The sequence below is a fragment of the Anabrus simplex genome, chromosome 1 (assembly GCF_040414725.1).
Source record: "Anabrus simplex isolate iqAnaSimp1 chromosome 1, ASM4041472v1, whole genome shotgun sequence".
Lineage (NCBI taxonomy): Eukaryota > Metazoa > Arthropoda > Insecta > Orthoptera > Tettigoniidae > Anabrus > Anabrus simplex.
Genome location: NC_090265.1, coordinates 471,389,059 through 471,413,761, shown reverse-complemented (window position 1 = coordinate 471,413,761; position 24,703 = coordinate 471,389,059). Strand labels below are relative to the sequence as shown.

General features: G+C 39.1%; 1 protein-coding gene across 8 annotated transcripts in view; it reads right to left on the bottom strand.

Annotated features, from left to right (window-relative positions):
• Ada2b (Transcriptional adapter 2B) overlaps nt 1–24,703 on the bottom strand; it is a 153,178-nt gene that overhangs the window by 31,405 nt on the left and 97,070 nt on the right. For all 8 annotated transcript variants that reach the window (XR_010858488.2, XR_010858487.2, XR_010858489.2 and 5 more), the window contains 2 exons: nt 19,118–19,274; nt 18,764–18,974 (listed from right to left, as the gene is read on the bottom strand). Coding sequence is in view for 4 of the 8 variants with exons in the window: in XM_067135259.2 (XP_066991360.1) it covers nt 18,764–18,974; nt 19,118–19,274 (368 nt within the window). In the remaining 4 variants the exon portion in view is untranslated. The remainder of the gene's footprint in view (nt 1–18,763; nt 18,975–19,117; nt 19,275–24,703) is intronic.

The following is a 24,703-nucleotide window of genomic DNA, read 5'->3' as shown; positions in this document are numbered from 1 at the left end:
TACGAAGGGTTCTAAAAGTGTAACCATCAGAACAGGTGGTAAAGAAAAGCAATGATGCACGTTAATGTTGGGCGTATTAGCAGATGGAACCAAATTCCTTCCACATGTTGTTCTGAAAAGGAAAACACATCCGAAAGGAAACTTGCCGTCCGGTGTTATTATTAGAACATGTGAGTCCGGCTGGATGGACAGTGCGTTAGTTGAGGACTGCGTGAAGTGCGTTTGGCAACGTCGCCCGGGAGCTTTGTTACAAAAACGAAACATTGTTGTGTTGGACAGTTACCGAGGACATACAACTGACGACGTAAAAGGTATGATGAAGAAAGGAAAAACCAATCTTACGATAATTCCCGGAGGAGTCACTTCTATTCTACAGTCATTGGATGTGTGCGTGAACCAGACTTTCAAAACTGCAATGAAACAGTTATACACTGAATAGGAGAGGTCACCTGGCAGGTCGTTTCACAAGTTGATAACGAACGGATAGCCTGATATGAAAACAAATTTACAGACACGCATCACGATCATTAGACTCAATATTATAACTTTATCTTATTAATCTGCTATGCTTTTCAATTTACAATTGAACTGTTAGTCATTTTCTAGAATTTGATATAGGGCAACCTTACTAGATTCTTGCACTGGTCTGAATGAACAGTAGGAAATTAATCAAACATAGAAGATGAAGTAGATGCAGTGAATTTTTCACCTGCTTCCTTATACCAACATTAATTCACTGTCTTAACCTTTCAGCAGTTGTAGTTGAGACTTATTAAACCAAATATACTTCAGAACTAACAAAACAATTTTTACAACAGGATACACAGGCATGTCTGTGGTCAACAGAACAATTAGGTTTTCAAACAGGAATCGTTTAAAAAATCCTAGACTAACACGCAATTGACTTAGTTTAAGTATATAGGAGAAGCATAATAAGATAGAAATATAACTAACTTAGTCATACATCATTCTAAAATATACATGTACATATAGATCAAGGTAATAATAAAAATGTTAAAGCCATTACGTCCCACTAAATATTTTTATAATTTTGAGAGACATTGAGATGCTGGAATTTCGTCCCACAGGAGTTCTTTTACGCACTGATAAATCTGCCGACATGAGACTAGCGTATATCAGCACCTTCAAATGCCAAATACCAATGAACTGTGCCAGAATCTGCCAACCTGTTCGAGAAAGCCTGCGCTGTACCGTTCAAGCCACTCAACCCAGCATCAAAAGGGGAAAACCCATTTCTATCAAAATACATGATTTTTGTCTTGAAACAAAAAAGTAAAATACAGAAAATGCTCACGCAGACATACATTTCTCTTCAAATCAATTAAAAAAACAATCAGCAAATAAGTACTAAGAGTGCTGCATACTATATTTTTCATCAAAGAAAGATTCCTTTTAAATACAGTAAACGCTGTTTTTATCAACAACAAAAATCTCTGTCTCTCCAACAGAAGCAAAGAACAAGGTACTGCAGAGAAGCTCTCTCTCTCTCCAGTTGCAGAAGAAAGGATGCAAATCATGAAGATGCTGAGAGCTTGCATAAACTGAGAGTGAACATTTTATGCAGTGGAGATGCTAACTACCTTGCCTGTCTACTATACTGACACAGAATACACCTAGAATTTCAAAACCATACTTGGGCTAGTGAGCGTTACAAAAACATGAAAGTTTTCAAATCAAAATAATTCCAAGACAACACATGTAACAACAGTGCTGAATATCTCTTTGTAAAAATGAGAGACCAGTGAATCTTGCAACAAGAATCTGACTTCATCATACAATAGCGCTGTCATTTTGGGGTACTAAAATCTAGGGATGAGTGTGTCCATAGCCTGGAATTGAGAGTGTTGACACCATCAACTCCGAACACAGGAGCCGTTTTGCATGAAGTTTCACAACTACAAGCTAATGTGACAAACATAGTTGGGCCGTGCGCAAGGCAAAGCACAGAACAATGCACGTTTATGATCATTTTCCATGTAGGATTTTAAGAATGTTGTAGAATGAGCTATCGTTAATGAAGACAACGACCATAATGTTTAAACATAGCAAGTCAAGTCAGAAAGTGTCACCATACTAGACCACGGGCATTTAATATCACATTTTTATTTCTTCAGATCAGGAAAATCGTAAACAGATATCGATGGTAAATTATTATGAATTAAACAGGGCTAAAACCATGAGAGATGAAAACAAATCCAACATGGGTAAAGCCATGAAATATAAAGAAAATTCTAACATAGAACACGCCAGTATTGACTACCATACATGTTGGTGGCTATACACTGTAGTGTCCAATAAATTAAATCGCAACAATGAATGAGTTTCGCCCCATAAATTAAATTACATAATGAGTCATATGAGTGTCGCCCAAATTATCATTTGCACATGTTCCACATGCACTTCCAAGCTATGAACAATACCACCTTCTTATTATTATATTCACAAGAATTGGTAAAAAATTGTTGTAATATACACTTTATGTACTTGCCAGTCTTTTGTTTCCAGGTAGCTGAAGTTCACAATATACGAGGGCTATTTTTTTTTTCAAGGTCCGATTGATCACGAAATGAAACAGCAGTACAAATTTGATACTTTTCTATTAGTAACACTTACTGATACATCACAGCTATTTTTCAACATAGTCGCTTCGCAGATTGAGACATTTGTCGTAGCGTGGTACCAACTTGTCAATGCCCTCTTGATAGAACGTCGCCGCCTGCGCCTGTAACCATCGTCGGTGTCAAAACGCTGTCCTCCTAGCCAGAGTTTCATGTGAGCAAAGAGGTGAAAATCTGATGGAGCCAGGTCCGGACTGTATGCTGGGTGATCGAAAACGTCCCACTGGAAACGCTGCAGGAGGTTCGTGGTGGCAGCTGCAGTGTGCGGCCAAGCATTGTCATGGAGGAGGACAATGCCTGATGACAACATCCCTCTCCGCTTATTCTGAATTGCCCGTCGTAGACGTTGAATAGTCACACAGTATGCGGCTGCAGTGATGGTGGAACCACGTTCCATGAATTCCACCAACAGAACTCCTTTCCGGTCCCAGAACACAGTAGCCATACACTTTCTGTTGGAGAATGTTCGCTTGAATTTCTTTGGCTTACTCGGGGAGTGCGAATGCATCCACTGTTTGGATTGCTCTTTTGTTTCTTCCGTTTCAAAATTAACCCATGTCTCGTCCCCTGTGACAATTTTGTTCAAAAAATCCGGTCCTTCATCATGGTAGCGCTGGAGAAATGCTAAAGCGGCGCCCATTCGCTGTGTTTTGTGACGGTCAGACAGCATCTTCGGAACCCATCTCGCACAAAATTTGCGGTACTGAAGTGTCTCACTCACAATTGTGTAGAGGGCTGACCTGGAAATTTCAGGGAACGAAGCACTCAACATAGAAATTGTGAACCGACGATTTTCTCGAATTGCCTGATCCACACGCTGAACAAGATCATCGGTTGACACACGCTTCCTTCCCTGGCCGCCTGCATCATGGACGTCTGTACGCCCTGCTGTAAAGTTCCTGCACCATTGTCGCACTTTGCTGTCACTCATGCACGTTTCACCATACACACGACTTATTCGGCGATGAATTTCGGCTGCATTGCACCCCTCAGCCTGAAGAAATCGAATTACACCGCGCACTTCACACTTGGCGGGCGAAGCGATCGTTGTAGCCATGTTTACGAGCGCGCTGCACGTTCACTACTGACGGGACTAAGGTGAGGCGCATAACGGTCATTTCAGAGATGTTGCGCAACACATCTGCACAGCGGTTCATCATATATTCGCGGGCGTTTGACTGTCGCAACCGATCGGACCTTGAAAAAAAAAATAGCCCTCGTATTATTAATATTATGCACAATAAAAGGTCAAAGATTTGTTCTAATATTATACTCTGTCCAGTCACTGGTTGCTTGTTTTGTGCATTTCAAGTTCATGTTGGTAATTTTTTAAGATTTAAGGTTATGATTTTTCTGAAAAAAATATACTAAACATTAAAAAACCCTTAGTGTGACAGTCCTGATGGGCCTTGGCCTACCAAACGACAACTGCTCAGCCTGAAGGGCAGCAGATTTCAAGGTGAAGCGTGGTCAGGATGATAAATCCTCTCAGCAATTAGTCTCGACTTCCTAGAGTGAGGCCACTATCTCACCATCAGATAGCTCTTCAAGTGCAATCACTAGGGCCTGGAATTTTAGGTAGTATAAACCTTCATTTTAGGTTTCTTGTATACTTTAAATAATTATGTGTTTGCTTCGAGGATGCAGCTACTGATGTCTTCTAAGAATGTTTTCATGGTTGGGTTGGTTAGTACATTCTATGGGACGTTTGCAGGCACCAACGTCTGGCGCAGTGCAAGTTACAGTAATCTTGGGGATTGCCATCTATAGAACAAATAAGTGTTTGGTTACTGTTGCTGCTGGATGTATTTCCCCTAGCTACACTAACAATCTCCAAAGCTGCAGATTTATGCTGCTGAAGATGGGATTTCTGCTCACATTTAAGTTCAAAAAATACAAATCATAAGTACACTAAAGTAAGCATGCACTCCCGAGATCAGTCACGGGAAACTTACTTGCTTGGATCATGCCTGACAGAAGATAACTCGATCATCCATAATAAAGTTTCGATCTGTAGCAATCCTCTTTTTCAAGAAGTGGGATTTAGGCATTGATTTCCTGTACAACAATTAAAGTTAATAAAGTACCGCAGCAACCATTCACCACACTTTCTGCCAGCTGTATTCTCTATGGATGACAGGGGGCCAACCCGTTACGCTCCTCCTGACCTTGTATTGGCTGCATCAAGGTGTAACCAGATGTCGCATGTGCAATGGGAGGCCATGGGACATGCCCCATCTAATAGTAGTAACCCAAACTAACTCCATCCTACTACTTATAGGAGTGGTAAAAATAATTTTACAACAAAAACATTAAGCTCTTTACGCTTTTTCAATCGTGAAATGACCAGGGTTTCGCTCCATTGTAACAGTGGGCTACACCTTTGGCCAAAGGCATTTATACAAGTGGCAGCACATGCTTCCCCTATTGCACATCACTGCATCGTCCTATATAAGAGGCTTGCAGTGGTGTCTCAACAGCGCACTAGCCACCAGCGTCTTGGAAAGGTGTAGCAATCCAACTGATGAGCCCACTGCTACAATGGAGCGAAACGCTGGTAATTTCACGATTGAAAAAGCCTAAAGAGCTTAATGTTTTTAATATTTGCAATCGATGAAATTTAATTATGCTTTCTTTCTAGGAACCTTATTTTTTATTTTACAACAAGTTTTAAGGGGGAAAAGAGCATTCTTCATTTCAAGAAGGCAAAACAGCTACCGTATTTACTCATGTATTAGAATCCCCTGGCTTTCTGAGACAAAGAAAACGGAAAAAAACAAATCTTGCATACAAAACTCCCCAACGTAATTCGTCAGAGAACAACAACAATTCCGCTTCGAAGTGGGTACAAGCCTTACTGCAGCTCAGACATCAGACAAATTTGTGAATAGTTTCGTCCGTATGACCCGCGCAATGCAAACATGCGTCAAAGTCATACAGTGCATCTGTGTTTCGTAGTTAAGAAATGTCCGCTTCTGTGCCTACTGCAGCTCTGATAACGTCACACAGATAGGTGAATAGTTTCGTGTCTGAAGCACGCATCAGCCATGCTATAAAGTCTGTTATTTGTTGTTAAGATTGTCCGTCAGCGTAATAGTAAACACAATTAGCTGCCGCCCTCAGGAGCCTGAGTTCGATTCCCGGTACCATACTGCCAGGGATTTCAGAAAGGCAGGAAGGTTGATATGCGGTAAAAATGGTGCATGCAGTTCCCCTCCATTGGGAGGTGCCTATAAAAGAGCTGCACCACCTCAGAATGAGGAAACGAGGTTACCTTAGTTACGCAATTTTCGCAGTTGTTGCTATTAATATAGCAGGCGAGATCATTAACAAAGCTATCGTTTAATATCTCGTAACTGAGGCCAATTTACATAATTTTTGGAGAGAAGTAGGTTTAAAATGTGATAAAAACAATCCATTCATAACAATAGCTTTACTCTGCAACATTCCTAACAAATAATCATAATATTGATCTTACATCCCCACTAGCTAACATCACGATTGTCGGAAACGCCAAGCTCTGCTAATGATGTAGATGTTGATTCCCATAGGGAATCAGAAATAATTGTTCCGAATGAGTAAATTTATAATACCAATATAAATGGTCCGTTATTGGACATTATAAATTTTCCAGCTAACTCATTCCTGGTTGCCAGCGTTTCGCCCCCATGTGCTAGGCTGGGCTCATCAGTTGGTACCTAGCACACCTACCAAGACGCTGGATAGTGCATACCGTGGAGGCCACTGCGTAGGCTAATTGTAGCCACCGGCAGTGCCAATGCACTATGAGAGACATTGTCTCATTATCAAAAATTGATGCCTGCTTGGCCAGTTGGAAACTCAATTGTATTGAATAGGTTGATCCTAATAAATTTTGGTAATATCTTAAACTGAAGGTGACGGATGGCGCCAGGTTGGGGGAGTACAGCGGGTATGGAAGGATGTCCCATCCAAGCGATTTCAAGGTGTCTTTCACTGGTTTTGCTGTGTAAGATTGCACATTGTCGTGTAACAAAATCACTTTGCCATGTCTTCCAGCCCATTTTGGTCGTCTTTTGATCAATGCGTGATTTAAATTAATCATTTGTTGGAGATAGAGTTGTACAGTAACGGTTTCGCCTGCAACTGCTCGTCTTCGCATTTTTGCGATCTACCAGAGCGCAACTGTCTTTCACACTGAAATCACCATGTTTAAACTGTCAAAAACATGTCTCCAGGTTCTAATTGATGGAGCGTGTTCACCATATGTTTCTACCAGCAAACGATGACTTTCCACAACCTTTTTCTTTTGATTAAATAAGAAAAGCAACGCAAGGCGCAAATGTTCTTTTTCAGGCACAAATGTCAACATGTTCACTGAAGAATACAATACAGGCGCTAGTGTTTGGCGGACTCAACTTGTGTGTGTTGGTAGGTTAATCTCAGACGAGCAAATTGATGTATGTGACAAATTCATACACTACATACTATTCGCTAGTGCCATCTGTTAATGAAACTGGAAATGACTTATGCATACACCTGGTATATCAAAACTAACAGTCCTTCTAAAGAATATTAAAATAAAGAAAAACCTTGGAAAACAGATTTACATCACTTGTTTCTTGAAAAAGTGACTATGTGGATGACAATAACACCTACTGAGTATCATTGGACGAAGACTAACAAAATAGATGCACTGACTATTTGATCCATAATTTAATTTAATTTTTTAGCCAACATAGGACTTCTTTAGTCAGGTTTATGGAGGTCTTTCTTCTTTTTGTCGGCCCAATACTGTTTCATCCTTTCTGAACTAAATCTCCTTTGCTTCTGGAATCACCCTTCCTATTCTCTGCTTGTTGATTCTCATCTGTAGTCTAGAATGTTTATCTTTCAATATCTTGAGTGTATTTGTTTTGTATTTTAAATCTTCTATTGTAATACGTAACTCTCTCATGTCTTCTTTAAGTTCTGTGATCCATCTAATATTATTCTTACTGGGCAATTTGGCCGTGCGGTTAGGGTCGCGCACCTGTGAGCTCGCATCCGAGAGATAGTGGATTCGAACCCCATTGTCGGCAGCGCTGATGATGGTATTCCGTGGTTTCCCACTTTCACACCAGTCAAATGCTGGGCCTGTACCTTAATTAAGGCCTAAGGCACTCCTAGCCCTTTCCTATCCCATCGTCGCCATAAAACCTATCTATGTCGGTGCGACGTAAATCAAATAAAAAATACTCTGTACGCAGCAGTAATCCTATCTACCGGAGATGAAGGGCAACAGATGACACAAAGCACATCACGACAAACAATGGTCAATGTAATGTTACTGTTGATCAATGTTATGAGCTTTCTATATTGTAGGCCTTCACATTTAGTTTTCTTTCGACTCTGTGATTTGTAAAATATTTTATATCATAAACTGTAGTTTCATATTCTCCGACTTTACATACCGATTTTCATTAAATACTGTTTACCCATTTCTGATTACTCGGCGCTGATATGGACTTAGTAACAAAAATCCAAAATCATTAATATCTTTGTGATCATAGCCAGTACGGTAACAATGTATAAGACATGAATAATAGGAAATTTAATACTATATAACCCTAGTTATGTAGCATTCATCGATTACACCTCTAATAAGAAATATTTGAGAATTACATTTTAGGCCTTCCCCTGAACTACCATTTCACTCAGCGTGAATAAAATAATTTACAGCCTAGACAATAGCGACTTATTTCCTGACTTTGCATACCGATTTTCATCAAGATAGGACTACTAATAGCAATATTTGAGAATTATATTTTAGGCCTTCCCATAAACTACCATTTTTCTCAGCGTGAATACAATTATTGATAGCCTAGATTGTAGCAACTTATTCCCCAACTTTGCATACCCATTTTCTTTAAAATACGACCACTAATAACATAAATAGTTGAGAATTCAATTTTAGGCCTTCCCCTAAACTACCAATCCACTCAGCGTGAGTAAAATGATTTATAGCCTAGATTGTAGAGGCTCATCCCCTGACTTCACATACCGATTTTCATTAGACCACTAATAACATAAATAGTTGAGAATTCAATTTTAGGCCTTCCCCTAAACTACCATTTCACTCAGCGTGAGTAAAATGATTTATAGCCTAGATTGTAGAGGCTCATCCCCTGACTTCACATACCGATTTTCATTAAATTCTCTTCAACCGTTTTCTCATGATGCGTGTACAGACAGACAGACAGACAGACAGACAGACAGACAGACAGACAGACAGACAGACAGACAGACAGACAGACAGACAGACAGACAGACAGACAGACAGACAGACAGACAGACAGACAGACAGACAGAAATTACGGAAAAGTAAAAAGTGCATTTTCTTGTTACTATGGACATGGCCGATACAGAAATGCCATTATTTTCAAATTCTGAGCAATGTACAGACAAAACTCTTATTATATATATATATATATAGATGGTAATTCAGCTATGATAAAGCCACAGTTGAATGAACTATGGAAGAAGAATTTAAATAATGGTCCAAGTTTAACGATCAGCACACTCATTCTTCTTCTTCTTCGCTTTGTCATTAATGTATCTTCAATGATGATGGCCTGCTGCAGATCCTCCAGGATTAACAGACTGCGGTTACAATTTACTGTTTGCTGCTGTTTGTGTTTTAACCTCAGTGAAGCCATAAGTTATTGCTATCACCGTATCTGTTGGGCCCAGCTGTTCTTAAGCCTTCTTATTCTTCATATTCCAGGTAACTGAAGGTCAAGGGCTCTTTTAGCAACATAGCTATTGACAAGTTCGTTCATCTTCTCAAGTCATGTCACCTGCTCATGCTGAACCTTCCCTACAACTATCTCTTTCATATGTAACATGCTTCCGATGTGCTGATTTTGAATGCGGTCTTTCTTCGAAACTTGTGACGACATTCTCAGCATCTTCATCTCCATGGCATTTAGATGACACTTGTGGCATTCATAAAATACCCAGCATTTTGAAGCGTAAGTCAGTGCAGGTCTCACCACTATCATGTAGAGCTTTCATTTAAGCAAGCACTTATCACAGAGCACAGGCAATTTGGTTTCCACTTACATCTGCCTACATTGATCCTGCGATCTACATCCTCATCACATCCACCCAATTTTTCCTCCATGGAGCCAAGGTATTTAAAACTGTCACATTTCAAGAGTGGTTGGGAGTCAAGCAAAATATTATATGTAAAAGCTACGGGATCTTAGAAAGTGCAGTGAAGATGTTCGTTCGGTCTTTGAGCAACTCACTTTCAATTGAGTGTCCTGTACAACTTTTTACTATTTGTCAAATACCTTCTGAAGTAATACAGTCAAAACTGGTTAAGAAACCTGCTAAAGAAACCAGGATAGCACATTTACGTCACTCCTTAGTATGTTCATAACACCCACCATAAGAAATTTAAATTAGCATTCCCGGCCATGTTGCGCACATGACAGGCTAGCGAAATCTGGCCTGGGTAAAGATTTGGTATAGAACTTAATTTCACGGCCAGTATCCAGTATTCGGGAGATAGTAGGTTCGAACCCCACTGTCGGCAGCCCTGAAAATGGTTTTCCGTGGTTTCCCATTTTCACACCAGGCAAATGCTGGGGCTGTACCTTAATTAAGGCCACGGCCGCTTCCCTCCCACTCCTAGCCCTTTCCTGTCCCATCGCCGCCATAAGACCTATCTGTGTCGGTGCGACGTAAAGCAACTAGCAAAAAAAATTTCACGGCGCCGGAGCACGGTTGCATGTCGGCCTACAGCTGCACGGAGCGTCAGTCCAAAGCCAGACTTATTATCTTTGCGTCCGACATGCTGGTGCTTAATTTTACGTTTGTGAGGCCTCTTTCAGATGGCAGGGGTTTGACCCGCTTCCACACTTAGCCGCCGGTCTGCCTAGACCTGAACTAAGAACCGATTGTTCAAATAGAATCTTTCAGATGATGCGTAGGCGGAGAGTAACAGCACGCGGGAGAAATGTTTCAGCGGGCAACCCATTGCGAGCTGCAGTCCCACGCCCGCAGTTACTTGTTATTGGACATCAGTTTTCATGCATGACATCATACACAATCGATAGGCCGTGCTCGCGACATGAGTACTGCGACCTGTATCAGAACCCGACAGTGTACCTATAAGGAAATAGAAATGGATTTACACAATTTAAAAAAAAGGTCCGCTTTCACCCATTTGACATATTTATTTCTCATTTTCAATTTAAAAGTGATTTGTGTGGGGTTTTTTCTTTTCCCCTGTGTGATTTACAGCGGTTGTACATCAGTACTGCGACCTGAATCAGAACCTGATAGTATACCTATACGGAAGTAGAAATGGATTTAGAGAATAAAGAAAAATAGGTCCGCTCACACCCATTTGATGTATTTATTTCTCATTTCCAATTTAAATGTTATCCGTGTGTCTTTCTTTTCCTGTTTGATTTACAGAGGTTCTTATGGAACCCGAAACAGACAATGAGAAATTAATAACAGTGGTCTCGTGTTTTGGAAAGCGTGATATCATTTAGAGCCATAATTGAGGGAGTATCATCAAAATTGTACACATCTCCTTCTCTAACAAAATGTGAAGGACCATAACATGCGTGAACTATTTTTATATTTTCTTAAATGTAGAAGGTAAACGAAGAATATGATGGTCCCTATATATTTATTACCCACAGTGAAAAGTGTGTTCAGAAGTATCCGCTTGAAAGCGCGAGGAGCTTTGCACTACTCGACCCATTGTGTGTGTAAGAGTCAGCGGAAGTGGGTGAACCCGTGCATACACACGGGTGCGTTTTACTCCCGCACTGTCTGAAAGAGGCCTGAGTGACTTAAGTATGTAAATTAGGTCTACTGTACTTACGTGTGCAACAACAAACGTAAATTAGGCCTATTGTACTTACATATACAGATGACATGTTGGTACTTAATTTTACGTTCGTAAATGAATTGTGTAACAAAGTACATAAATTAGGCCTACTATACTTATGCATAGAGGTTTGCAGGACACTCGGTTATGGAGAAGAACAAAGCTAGACAGTTTATAGATGATGAAAAAATTGAAGATTATTGAGAAAGTGGATGCTAAACCACACACGAAATGTATCCAAAATGCCCAGATGTTGGACTTCCCTATTATACAACTTTAAAGATAATTGTCAGTGACGGGTATAGTTCACGTTATTAAGAATGTTTTTCCTTGGAGTTTTACTATGTTGGTGTTCTTAAAATGTATTATTTCTTTACTTATTCCATTAATTATAATTGTAAACACTTGTTTCTTTGTTTTCATCATAATTATTTTTACTTTCAAACCTAACTTTAAATTTAACAGCGAAATTGTTTTCATTTTTTAGCACATTCCCTCCTTATGATGTTTTTTTTCGGTCCCCACAAAAAAGCGTCCTAACCAGTGTTGACTGTACCATGTTATCACTGATCAATGCCACATCATAAACAAACAGTAATGTCTGAAAAAGCGCACGTGTGATTTCCGATGTCAGGAAATTCATGACAATGTATATTTGTATTCCATGTTTAATCATGTGTTTTTTTTTACAGGAATGTTACTGGATTGTATTCATTTTTGGCTAAAACAATGGAGACTAGTTTTCGGAAACTGGTTTAGGTCCTTCTTCTGGAGAACCTACCACATGACCGAAATGTGTAAACATGACAGACAACGCAAGCTATCATGTGCGGCAGCTGGCCGGTTTCCTTCCATGAACAGCAATATTAAGGACCATTATCAAGTTTATGGAGTAGAACAACATTCCCAAGCCAAAACCCGTATCCATCGAGGCAGTTATGTTGCAAGAAATAAAATAAGCCAATATCAGTATGCTGTAGAGGAGAGCACATCTCATGTGGACACAAAGTATTGCGATTCTCTCCATATCACTAAATTTTACACCCCAAAGAAACGATTAGGGCTCAACTGAAGTCGTAGGTTAGGAAAAATAACGTTACCCAACCTCGAGTGCTAGCATGGGTCAACTTCTGTGTGAAAGAGCTGGAACAATCGCTCCCGAGAGTTGGTCTGTTTGTGCTCGACACACCTTTCAGATAGAAGAGAAGTACATGAAACACGACAATGATAGCAACTAAGATAGATTTGAGATTCTATTAGCAGACAAGGTCATTTTATGTTTTAATAACAGCCAAGTTTGTGGGCTATTTTATGTCCAAACTACATAGTCCTTCATTTATTATTATTATTATTATTATTCTTATATTAAGCCTGGCTCTACAGCTAAATGGTTAGCGAGCTGGCCTTTGGTCCAAACTCCATTAATTAAAAGGGTTGTAAAACATATAATATTATTATTAATCATCATCCCAGTATGTAGTTCGTGATTTTACTTTTACTTTCTTTGCTGAAAGCAAGACACTGATATTAGCAGAATAAAGGTAATATTTTGATAGGCCTACTTTGATAGGAATTAAAGTTTAGTATTTTGGTAGATCTATGTACAGTATAAATAGTTCATGGCGATCATTTATGGCTATTTGAAAGTTCTTTGTTATTTGCCAATTCCTTCAGTCTGGCTTTCCTTCTTCCTTCCTTCTAACACCTGCGACCATCACATGGGTTATGCACAAAACAAGATATTCTGCGATATTGGTTTGTGCTGTGGTTCATGATCAGGTTTTCAAATTTTGTCTTGAGAATAAATTAAATTTAACATATTTAAATAATTGATACTATTAATATGAATTCCATGCTCTTGACAGTGCTCACCTGCCCCTTAAACAACAAGCACCTTGTGTCCACAGGAAAGAAATTGGCCAACAACCCTCAATATCACTCGGCCGGAGGACGTTCTAGGATCAGAAGCTGCTGCCCGGGAAAATGTTTGCCATCCCAACTTTACCTCCAGTGCATCTCACATGGGTGTATGCATCCTTGTACATATCCTGGAGCCATTTAACATGATTCTGGAATGCAGTGAGTTTGTAATGCTTCCCAAATCAGATCTAACGATACTCTATTGAATGCCTTCCTAAAATCGATGAAAACTAAGTCTTTTACAGCATCGCTGAGTTTTTCCATCAGAAATCTCATTGTCTTAGTTCCATCTATGGTGGACTTTTCTGGTACAAATCTACACGGGTTAGTGTGAGCCTTCGATTGAATGAATTTTCCCCACACGATTTGTGATCACTAGTTCCCAAATCTTTAGAGTATGTGGCACGAGTTTTAATGCTTCTGTAGTTTCCAGTTTTTAAAATTACCTTTGTTCTTGTAAAATGGCAATAGGAAATTTCTTGGAAGAAGTTTCACACTGGATCAACGTTCTTGACCTTGTCGAACAAAATTTGCAATAACTTCATTCCAGTGTCACCACATCTCTTCCCCAGGTCTGCCAGAATCTCATCAGAGCCTACTGCTTTTTCAGCCTTCATTTGGTGCGCTACTTCCCAACTTCTTCAAAGGTGATATCATCAATGTCATCTGAGTTAACTGGGACAATAGGTACCGCATAATCCCGAATACCACCCGCACTTTTTCCCCCAAAATATTGGTTCTAAATCTTGGGTGCGGGTCGTGTTCAAGCCGTTCATTCTCGTTAATATTTACTATGTTTATGGAGTATGGAAATAGATTTAAATACAATTACTGTACTCAATATACCACATGTAAATGGGCATTCAGGTCTTATTGTGTTTTAGTAGCATTCTAGAAAACAAGATCGATTTTTGTCTCAATACGATTACCGTGGCATGTAAACGCAAAATGTAAGGTAATGAAATACGGTAAATCAAAGAACATGAGTAAATATGCAGTAAATATGAAAGGTGCTGCTGCGGATGCTCAATTGTCGATTGTTTCACAAGTGTTGCTGGCATGCTGGGTGCGCGAATAGCTGATCTCGCGGGATATCGTATTTTGTGAGAGTCGAGACTGTTGGTTACAGAAGTCTACCTCGCTCACATACGAGTTCCGTATCTGTCCCATGAAAGTGCTGTCTCGATAGTAAGCGATGGATTCAAAACGGTGTCTGCGGTCATTTACTGTGCGTGAGAAACTTAAAATTGTAAGCGAAGCTGCATAAAAGGTAATCGTGCCGTTGGCAGAAAGTACGATATTGATGAATCGTGTATTCATGATTGGCGGAAGAAGAAGGAAAAACTTCTAAAAAGTAACGGTGATCGCAGAGCGTTCCGCGGCAGAGTGCAGTGTTTCCAGAAAGTGACGAACGACTCCACAAATTTGTGAGTCTATTTCACAACGTCCCCCTGGGGCGTATGAAGAAAAATTAACGGCCTTTCAGCGACGCATTATTCATTTGAGTAAGCAAAATTCTTATTTGCTATCGCAAACTGGGAATGCTGACCAGACACCTGTCTATTTTGAAATGCCGTTGGAAAATAGAGTGGATACGAAGGGTTCTAAAAGTGTAACCATCAGAACAGGCGGTAACGAAAAGCAATGATGCACGGTAATGTTGTGCGTATTAGCGGAAGGAACCAAACTCCTTCCATATATGGTTCTGAAAAGGAAAACACTTCCAAAAGGAAACTTACCATCCTGTGTTATTGTTAGAACATATGAATTCAGCTGGATGGACACTGCGTTAGTTGAGGACTGGGTGAAGTGCGTTTGGCAACGTCGCCCGAGAGCTTTGTTACAAAAACGAAACATGCTTGTGTTGTACAGTTACCGAGGACATACAAATGAAGACGTAAAAGATATGTTGAGGAAAGGAAAAACCGATCTTACGATAATTCCCGAAGGACTCACTTCTATTCTACAGTCATTGGATGTGTGCGTGAACCGGCCTTTCAAAACGGCAATGAAACAGTTGTACACCGAATTGATGTCTGATGGTGATCACGCGTTAACTCCAACCGGACGAGTGAAGGGGCCTGAAGTGGGACTAATATGCAGCTGGATCAAGACCGCATGGGCGTGCATTCCCAATGATCTAGTGTCCAAAAGCTTTAAGAAATGTGGAATTTCAAATTCAGTGGACAGTAGAGAGGACGACTATTTGTGGAAAGATGCCAGCGACGAAAGTTCTTATGGTGAAACTTCAGATGACGATGGTGAATTGTGAACAATCCGAGTATTGGAATGATTTTATTTACAATTTTTGTGACGATTTTATTAATTGTAAGCTGTTTGAATTCATATTTGTGGTATATATGAAGAAAATTAATAGGTATGCAAGTTATTTGATTTTTGATTTTTTTTCCGTATTTTGCCATCTCAAATTTAGGGCGGGGGCCTTATTTGGTGGCGGGTGGTATTCGAGATTATACGGCATTGTGATCTGTGGGAACTCTTCACTTAGCAGTTTTATCAAGCATTCCTTCTTGTCATCATCCTTGCTAATATTTCTGTGTGATCATCGCTGATAAAATTTGGTGCCAGAATGTCCTTCATGTTGCATATTTGAGCTGCGGTCTTGTAAAGCAGAGGTGCTCATGCTGGGCATTCTGTCCTGCGGGTGCCCAGTACAGAGTACCGAAAGCTTCCTTTTTTCCTCTTTCTTAACTAATAATAATAAGAATTATGCCTTAAACGCCTCTGTGGTGTAGTGGTTAGTGTGATTAGCTGCCACCCACGAAGGCCCGGGTTCGATTCCCGGATCTGCCACGAAATTTGAAAAGTGGTACGAGGGCTGGAACTGGGTCCACTCAGCCTCGGGAGGTCAACTGAATAGAGGTGTAAGTGGGCGGGCTGGCAGGCGATGAGCGTGTATGTTATTCAACCACAGTAACATTGTACTGGCTATGTCACAGCCCATGAAGTTTGGGTGAAGTTCTCCCAGTCAGTCTCGATCACTGTGGTGATACCAGAGTTTGAAATGGAGGCAGAAAATAATGAAAGAAAGAGGGCAGAAATTCACATCATTTTCGGTTTACATTGTAAGAAATAAGTTATTTATGTTCATTGCCATTTATGTATTTTGACCAGATACAATAAAGAGTTAGGCCTACAACCTCAAATATTTTATGATGTACGTAATAAATTCCAATTTGTACTAGTACATCTTGAGAGGTGCTTTATAAACAGTTCTAATATAATAAGGCGTTAAGGTGGATAATGTGGTTATTTGGGCTTAAATTATGTGATAAACTCACCAACAATCCAAACAAGCTTATCAGGAAAAAAATACAGTGAGGTTACTTATTTGAAGGCATACTGTACATCTAGCTGGTAGATGCATTTACACTGTTGTATTTTAATCTTGGATAGTAAATATCTATGTCCTCACTCATGATGAAACTCCCTCTCGCCATGCTATTATCACCGAACATCTGTTCAATTTTAAATACTATTTTCAGAAATTCAGTGAACAGGAAAAGTCACACAACGCTACAACATTGTGCAAAATCACTGTTGCATTATGTAATTATATTACTTTTTGCTTAATGAATAATAGGAATTTTACATTTTAAAAATGGATATACCGTCATTCCCATCCAAGGAATTGTAAATCGTAGCTTGACACTTAAATCCTGTACCGTTGTAGATTGTAACACAAAAATCATAACACGTCAGTTTTCTTTGAATGAATAAATACACATAAGAAAAGAAAACAGACTATATCGAGCACAGTATAAATCAAACCGGAATATCTTGGAAGGTCAGTTTTTTGTTGCGATTATAAAATTTTATTTTAAATAATGTATGGTACTCCAATCAACACTTAGCTCAGTAGAAGAGGAGAGCTTTGTAATTACAATCAAACATTAATGCTCCCTCGCTTCTCTGTAAAGTGTGTTCGCTGTCTCGCTTCACTGTTTTGCAATAGGCTAGCCTCAAGGAGCGCCCAGCTGAGCACCTCTGTTGTAGAGCCTCCTTTGAACTTCTGGAGTTTCCAAATCTTCATACAATAACTTACATACTGCCGCCTTCATTTACCCTACTGCTTTTGCTGCTATGTACTTCTTCAGGTAAATTAATTTTCCAGCCTGTTCACCTTTGTCAAGCTTGGGTCACACATTGTTCGTGCCTGAAAGTTATGTTTCTTCTCATGAACCATTTCCTTTATGGTGTCATTCCAGAACCAAGACTCTTTTTTAATGTTACAGTGGCCTTTGGAAACACCAAACTGTTCTTCTTTTTTCCCCCTGCTATTTGTTTTACGTCGCACCGACACAGATAGGTCTTATGGCGATGAAAGGATGGGAAGGACTAGGAGTGGGAAGAAAGCAGCCGTACCCTTAATTAAGGTACAGCCCCAGCATTTGCCTGGTGTGAAAATGGGAAACCACGGAAAACCATTTTCAGGGCTGCCGACAGTGGGGTTCGAACCCACAATCTTCTGGATGCAAGCTCACAGCCGCGCGCCCATAACCACACGACCAGCTCGCCTGGTAGCTGTTCTTTTGCTGTCAGCCCACAGTTGGCCTTGAATGAGTCCCACAGATGATTTGCAGTCAATTCATCGGCGACCTCAATACAACAGCCCAAACATTTCTCCACTGTGTCCACAAACTGAGCACTTTCTGGCTTTCTTATCTTGAATCACTTGATCTTGTCTACTCTGTCCATTTGCTTTTCATGGTCTTTCATGCATATTTCAATCAACAGAAATCAATGATGGGTTGCAGCTGATTCCCCCAGGATAACTTTGCAGTCTTTTATGATGCCTTTGATCTCTCACGAATACAGGTGGTAATCAATCTGGCTGTCATTTCCACCACTACAGTAAGTCACCAGGTGTCAAAGTTGTTTTTTGACAAATATATTCAGGATGACCAAATCATGACCTTGGCCGATTGGATAATCCCTTCTCCCTCCTGGTTTCTTTACCTGAAACCACAGCCATCACACCACCTATCTCCAGGATTTGACCGTCCATCACGCCCATTCATGTCACCTCCGACGAAGATCTGTTCTCTCCTTGGCACTCCCTTTAACATTCTGAGAAGGAAAATAACGAGAAGTGGCCAACCAGGTAGAGAATGAAATGACTAAATGTGCAGACTGCATTTGGGAAACAGTAATTATACACAGAAAGTAAACACTGGAAAATAAAAAGAATGAAGCTATCATTCAATACATTAGGTAAATTCAAACATAGGTAAGTACAGTCATAATCACAGCTTACGCCACTATCCATCCAAGAACTGATAATACTAAGAAAATTATAAATTACACTTACAGAACGTTTCTCTTTCCATTCTTCATGTTGAATACGTTCTTGTTCAAAGTGGGCACATTCCTCATGTCTGGTCAGCCCATTCCGTCGATACCTCATAAGCTCACTAATTCGAATCCTTAGATCACGAGCTTTAAGTAGGCTTTGTAAGAACTGTTCATGTTCTTGGGCTGTATTGAACTGTGTGAGCACTCTCATACGATCATGAAATTCCCTAAAATAATATCAATAAAATTACATATACAAAGGGAAGTCATTCACATGCAAGGTGCAGATGAGAAAATTACCAACATATTAAATTTCACCCAAACACTGCTTGTATAAACATATACATAGTAATTATGTCAAAGTGATTACTTTTCCTCCTTAGATAACTTCTTTCTTGATGATGGTCGGTCTTTCCTGATTGTTGAGAAGAACTGTGACACTAGTTGGAAATCTCTCACTACTCTTTTCCGCCTTGTCCGTTCTCTCAACCGCCTCGTGTACATATCAACTTGAGCCAACTTGAGAGCTACAAATGAGGAAATTACACTGTATTATAAATCAAGCAAAAAATTACAATTATTTCAACACTGATTTCAAAACAGAAATTACGATGCATTAACTTTTGCCTATACTGTTCATACTTTAATCATCAGATGTATTCCTCAGAAATGTTAAGTATATCCACTAACAGGAAAGTGCTACAAGGAATACTTGCTAAGTGGCTGGTGGGTATTTATCTAATCTTTTGTAAATAGGCATAAGATCCACTAAACTCTTTACAACTAGAGAATTAAGTAAGCATAAACAAAAACCACGTGACTTTGAATGCTTCACACTTCTTACCTTCTTCGTCCGGCTAGTAAATAGCACATTTCTAAATTTAAAAATGCAACTAGTTTCTGAAAAGTTTGAAATTTATAGTATAAAGTGCTGAATACAAAAGCGTATATCGACTGAAAATTATATTATTGTGCAAAGGTGAATAGAAGACAAAGACAATAGCTGAAGACAGAACAGTGTGAAGAATTCCCTGCCAATAGGCAGACCACCAGTGATGATGATGATGAAAAGTGTTTTGGCCATGGAGTGTGATGAATTTGTTAATTCTACTATCCACAGGAAAGTGCACATTTAAAAAAAAAAAAAAAACAACCCCTATGATTACCAAAGTGTTATCGGCTGTAAATTCTGATCCTAAACACCCAGATTAAAAAAAAAAAACCCTCCCTTCACGCGCTACTGAAAGAAATAGGTTTGTGTTCACCAGCAGAGATCAGGAAAGTGTTGTAGTGGACAGAGATTATTATATTGAGGGGTAGGTGTTATCTCCACAAAATACAGAATTTGGACAACACGGACAGAAATTACACAATTTGGATGAAACGTAGATTAATGAAGGGCACATAACATCAAAGACATGGCAAGACACTACTGAAAAGTCAAAGAAATAGCATTATTTTTGGGTTTAAGCACAGGGCTAAAAAATCCAACACGGAGAGGTAAGCGACTGAGAGTGTTACACATTGAAAGTGATGACAATTTTGTGGAGGGTGGTGATCCTGTGTTTGAATATTTTTAAAAAATGGAGACTATTACGATGAAATGACCGGTGACGTATTTAATTATTACATGTGATAAATATAATTTTTGATCCATATTTATGATATCTGATTGAAATAATAACAAATTATTTTATAAATTTGGGCACCAAATCAATACAATAAGTCTTTTACTTGTTGAATTACACTGACATTTTAATTAAAATGGTACATGTTTTGCCTTATATATAGGCATCATCAGCCATGGGTTTGACATTGAAATAAAAATAGGCACCTGATTCACATAAAATAAAATAAAACTAATTTATAAAAAGCCTTGAGGAGACTTGAAAGAAAATTAACATGTGGTAGAAGATTAGTACAATATTGATTTTAAGGACTATGCTATGAGTGAGAAGTTTACATTTGGAGAAAGTATTTGTAATAGTGATATTGGAAGACTACTATTGTAAGTAAAATGGATAAAGCAACAGTTTGTTACAGACAAGTGGTAAAATTGCTATAAAATGACGTTGACCGACTAGCGGTTAGAACTATATAATAAAGACATGATGTTGAATAAAATTATGTTGAAAGATGGTCAAATGACCTGTAATTATTTTGTTTACATAAGATAAAAGTCGAAAGTCGATAGCACTTTGATGAAGAAGTACGAAGTTGTAGTTGAAGGTTAATATACAATGTTGATATTGAACCTCTATGGACCTTCTCATTTGATATAATGTTATAACGTTGTTAAGATGTAGGTTTGTTGACATGCTGGTCAAAAAGGCAATGTGACAGTTGAATATAGCAAACGTGTTGAATGTTCAATAAAAAGTAGAATCTATGAAAGGAAACCAGAAGCGTGGTGTTAAATATATGAAAAAAATGTGTAATAAATTTTAGGTGGAAATTCTGTACACTTACCATTTGACGATGGTTAGGGTAACTTGTAATGTTATGAGCTAAAGGTTATTGACGACTGTCGAGCTCTTACTACGTGTTATAGCTGTAGGTTTGTATTGGAGGGGGATCTGTTTGTGAAGGCGTTACTATGGGTTTGATTGTAATACTTGGAGGGGAGCTACTAGCGGTGGAGGAGAAAGAGGAAAGTGTACTGCTGTGCGTATTGTAGCGGTGGAATGCAATTGGAGGGAGCGGTATTAGAGTGGGTGTGGCTATGGGTCTATTAGTTGTATGTGAATGGGAGGTACTAGTGGTGGGGGGGAAGGGAGGAGAGAGTATTAGTTAAAGAAGAGGTGGGAATGCTTATTAATTGAAGGTTGAAAATTTTTAAGAATATGCTGTTGAGGGGAACTGATTCTCCTGTTCATACAAGGGGCTTTTTTAAATCAATGATATCGTTTAAATTCATATCTTTGTTAAACTGCTGGTCAAGGAATGTGAATATATTTTCGTATTCTGTCACGCGTTTACTTTTTTCGATTCTTTTGAGGATATGAAGGTCCTGTTCTATTGTAGTGAATTTATGTCCTGTGTCCCTCATGTGGTTGGCCATTGCAGAGAATTTATTGTGTCTTTGTGGATTGTAATGTTTGGCGTATCTGGATGAAAAACTGCGGCCAGTTTGGCAAACGTAATAAATATTACATGTAAAGCATTTTTACCCCTATGCACCCTTCCGCCCTTTGCTCTGACATTGCTAGGAATCCACCAACTTTTTAATATGCAACCTGGGTGTTCCAAGCTTTCGGTTGAACAGTAGAGTGGGTGATCCACTGCGCGTATTATAACGGGACCTGTTTTATATTATTGAGAAATTCGACACTATTGCTCATGACACAAAAAACAGAACAATACAGAAATATAACACATAAAAAAATCCCTTTTAAATCTTAAATTTTTCATTATCTCACCTCGGAAGTTCTTTAGTGTGTGTTATGGCCTTAATTATACGACATGAGCCTAGCATTTGCCTGATTTTGAAATAAGGAAATAATAGGAAACCAATACGACATGAGCCTAACATTTGCCTGATTTGGAAATAAGGAACTAATGGGAAACAAATCACGAGTAGAAAAATATCTAATTCCCTCCTTGGGAACTTAGAATTTCCAAATCACGAGTAAGCGAATGATGAGATTCGAACCTATATCCCAAATACGAACTTACAGCCATATGTCTCACTCGGTGTATTATTATTAAGTGTGAGGATCAGTGGTAAAGTGTTCACATCCAGGTACCAAGATCGTAGGTTCAAATCCGGCAGTCGCAATCGGATCTTGAGGGGCGAGAAAGTTCATTCGGCATTCCATGTCATACGATATTACTACTACTACTACTAAACGTTTTCATTCCTCCCCTGAAGGGGGTGGCGCCATCTCTCAGGCCGGGAGATTTGTTACGGTGAAGGAGATGTGCGGAGGTGAGGGGATGGGCGGCCGTGGCCTATACTACGAACTGTCCCGGCATTCGCCTTAGTGCAGGAGAATGGAAAACCACGGAAAACCATTCTCAGGACAGCCGGCGGGTGGGGCCAGGAGTAAAGTCCGGCACTGTGCCCAAGACCCGTCTCCCGAATGCAGAGGCTCACCGTGGCCAACTTTCCTCTGCTCGGTTGGCCGGTCAGAGTACAGAGCATATGGGACAACAAGCCACTCTGCATCTACCGACCCGATATTACTACGCAAAAGATCTCTGGAGATATATATCGTGTTCATTCATGCACAGGATCACTAATAACTTCTTCCTCACTAACACTGCTGAAATCAGAGCCTAAAACATCAAATATGCTTTGAATTTCGCTATTACTGAGCATTTCATGCGAGCAAGCAACTTCCTTCTCAGCCATCTTGTCAACAACAGAATACAGATTTCTCGATGATATTTTAATCAATTCTCTTTGCCAAAGAAGCATACCAGAGCACTCTGGTGACACTTTGAGACACCAAGAACAGATTTCAATTAGAAATGTTTCCAGAAAAAGCCAAGAGATGTCACAAATGTCTCCAATTTGCGACCTTGCATCCCGGCGTACCAGGCCGCTTGTGGAGTCCTGGCCCAGCTGCTTGAGTGCGTACCAGTCCGCTTACGGGTGCATAGGGGTTAATCTGTATATATCTGATCCGGAGTAACAATTATCTGTGACGTTAATAGAGTTATGATTAAAGAATAAGTTACGATTAGTGTTTTTTGTTGTATAGGCTAATTTTACATCATGGTTCATTAAGGAATTGGTAATTGGATGAATACTATGGTTAGTGAACGTGAATTTAGCGTATTTTGGTTTGACGGGTTTTAATGGAGTAAAATTTGTAGCTAGTTTTAATTTGGTTCTGTTGATGATTTTATTAATTATATCTGTATTAAATCCATTGAATTTAGCTATTTCTTTAATGAATTGTAATTCTTTTTTAAAATTACTAGAAGACATAGGGATTTTTAATGCCCTATATATTAGACTATGGTAAGTGGCTTTTTTTATGCGAGTTGGGATGTAATGAATCAACGTTATAGCAATTTTACCACTTGTCTATAACAAACTGTTGCTTTATTCATTTTACTTATAATAGTAGTCTTCCAATGTCACTATTACAAATACTTTCACCAAATGTAAACTTCTCACTCATAGCATAGTCCTTAAAATCAACATTGTACTAGTCTTTTACCACATGCCATTCTTTCAAGTCTCCTCAAGGCTTTTTATAAATTAGTTTTTGTTTATTTTATATAAATCAGGTGCCTGTTTTTATTTCAAAGTGTCTTTCTGTATATTTGGAAATCGAACTTGTTTGATACTCGTGTGATTTTAATGTCTAGGAAATTTAAAGAGCTATTGATCTCATCTTCTTTAGTGAATTTAATGTTATTATCCAAATTGTTAAGGAATAATAATATGTTATCACTGTTGTTGATTTGTTTGTCCATGATTGCTATGGTATCATCAATGTAGTGATGCCTATACAACAAACAAAAATTAATTGTAACTTATTCCTTAATCATAACTATATTAAACTCACAGATAATTGTTACTCCAAATCAGGTATATACAGATCAAAATGCTTTACTCTAATACTGCTCCCTCCAATTGCATCCCACCGCTACAATGCGAGCAGCAGTACACTTTCCTCTTTCTCCTCCACCGCTAGTAGCTTCCCTCCAAGTACTACAAACAAGCCCATAGTTATGCCTTCGCAAACAGATCCCCCTCCAATACAAACCTACAGCTATAACACACGTAGTAAGAGCTCGACAGTCGTCAATAACTTTTAGCTCATAACATTACAAGTTACCCTAACCATCGTCAAATGGTAAGTGTACACAATTTCCACCTAAAATTTATTACAATTTTTTTTTTTTTTCATATAATAATACCACGCTTCTGGTTTCCTTTTACAGATTCTACTTTTGATTGAACATTCAACACGTTAGCTACATTCAACTGTCACATTGC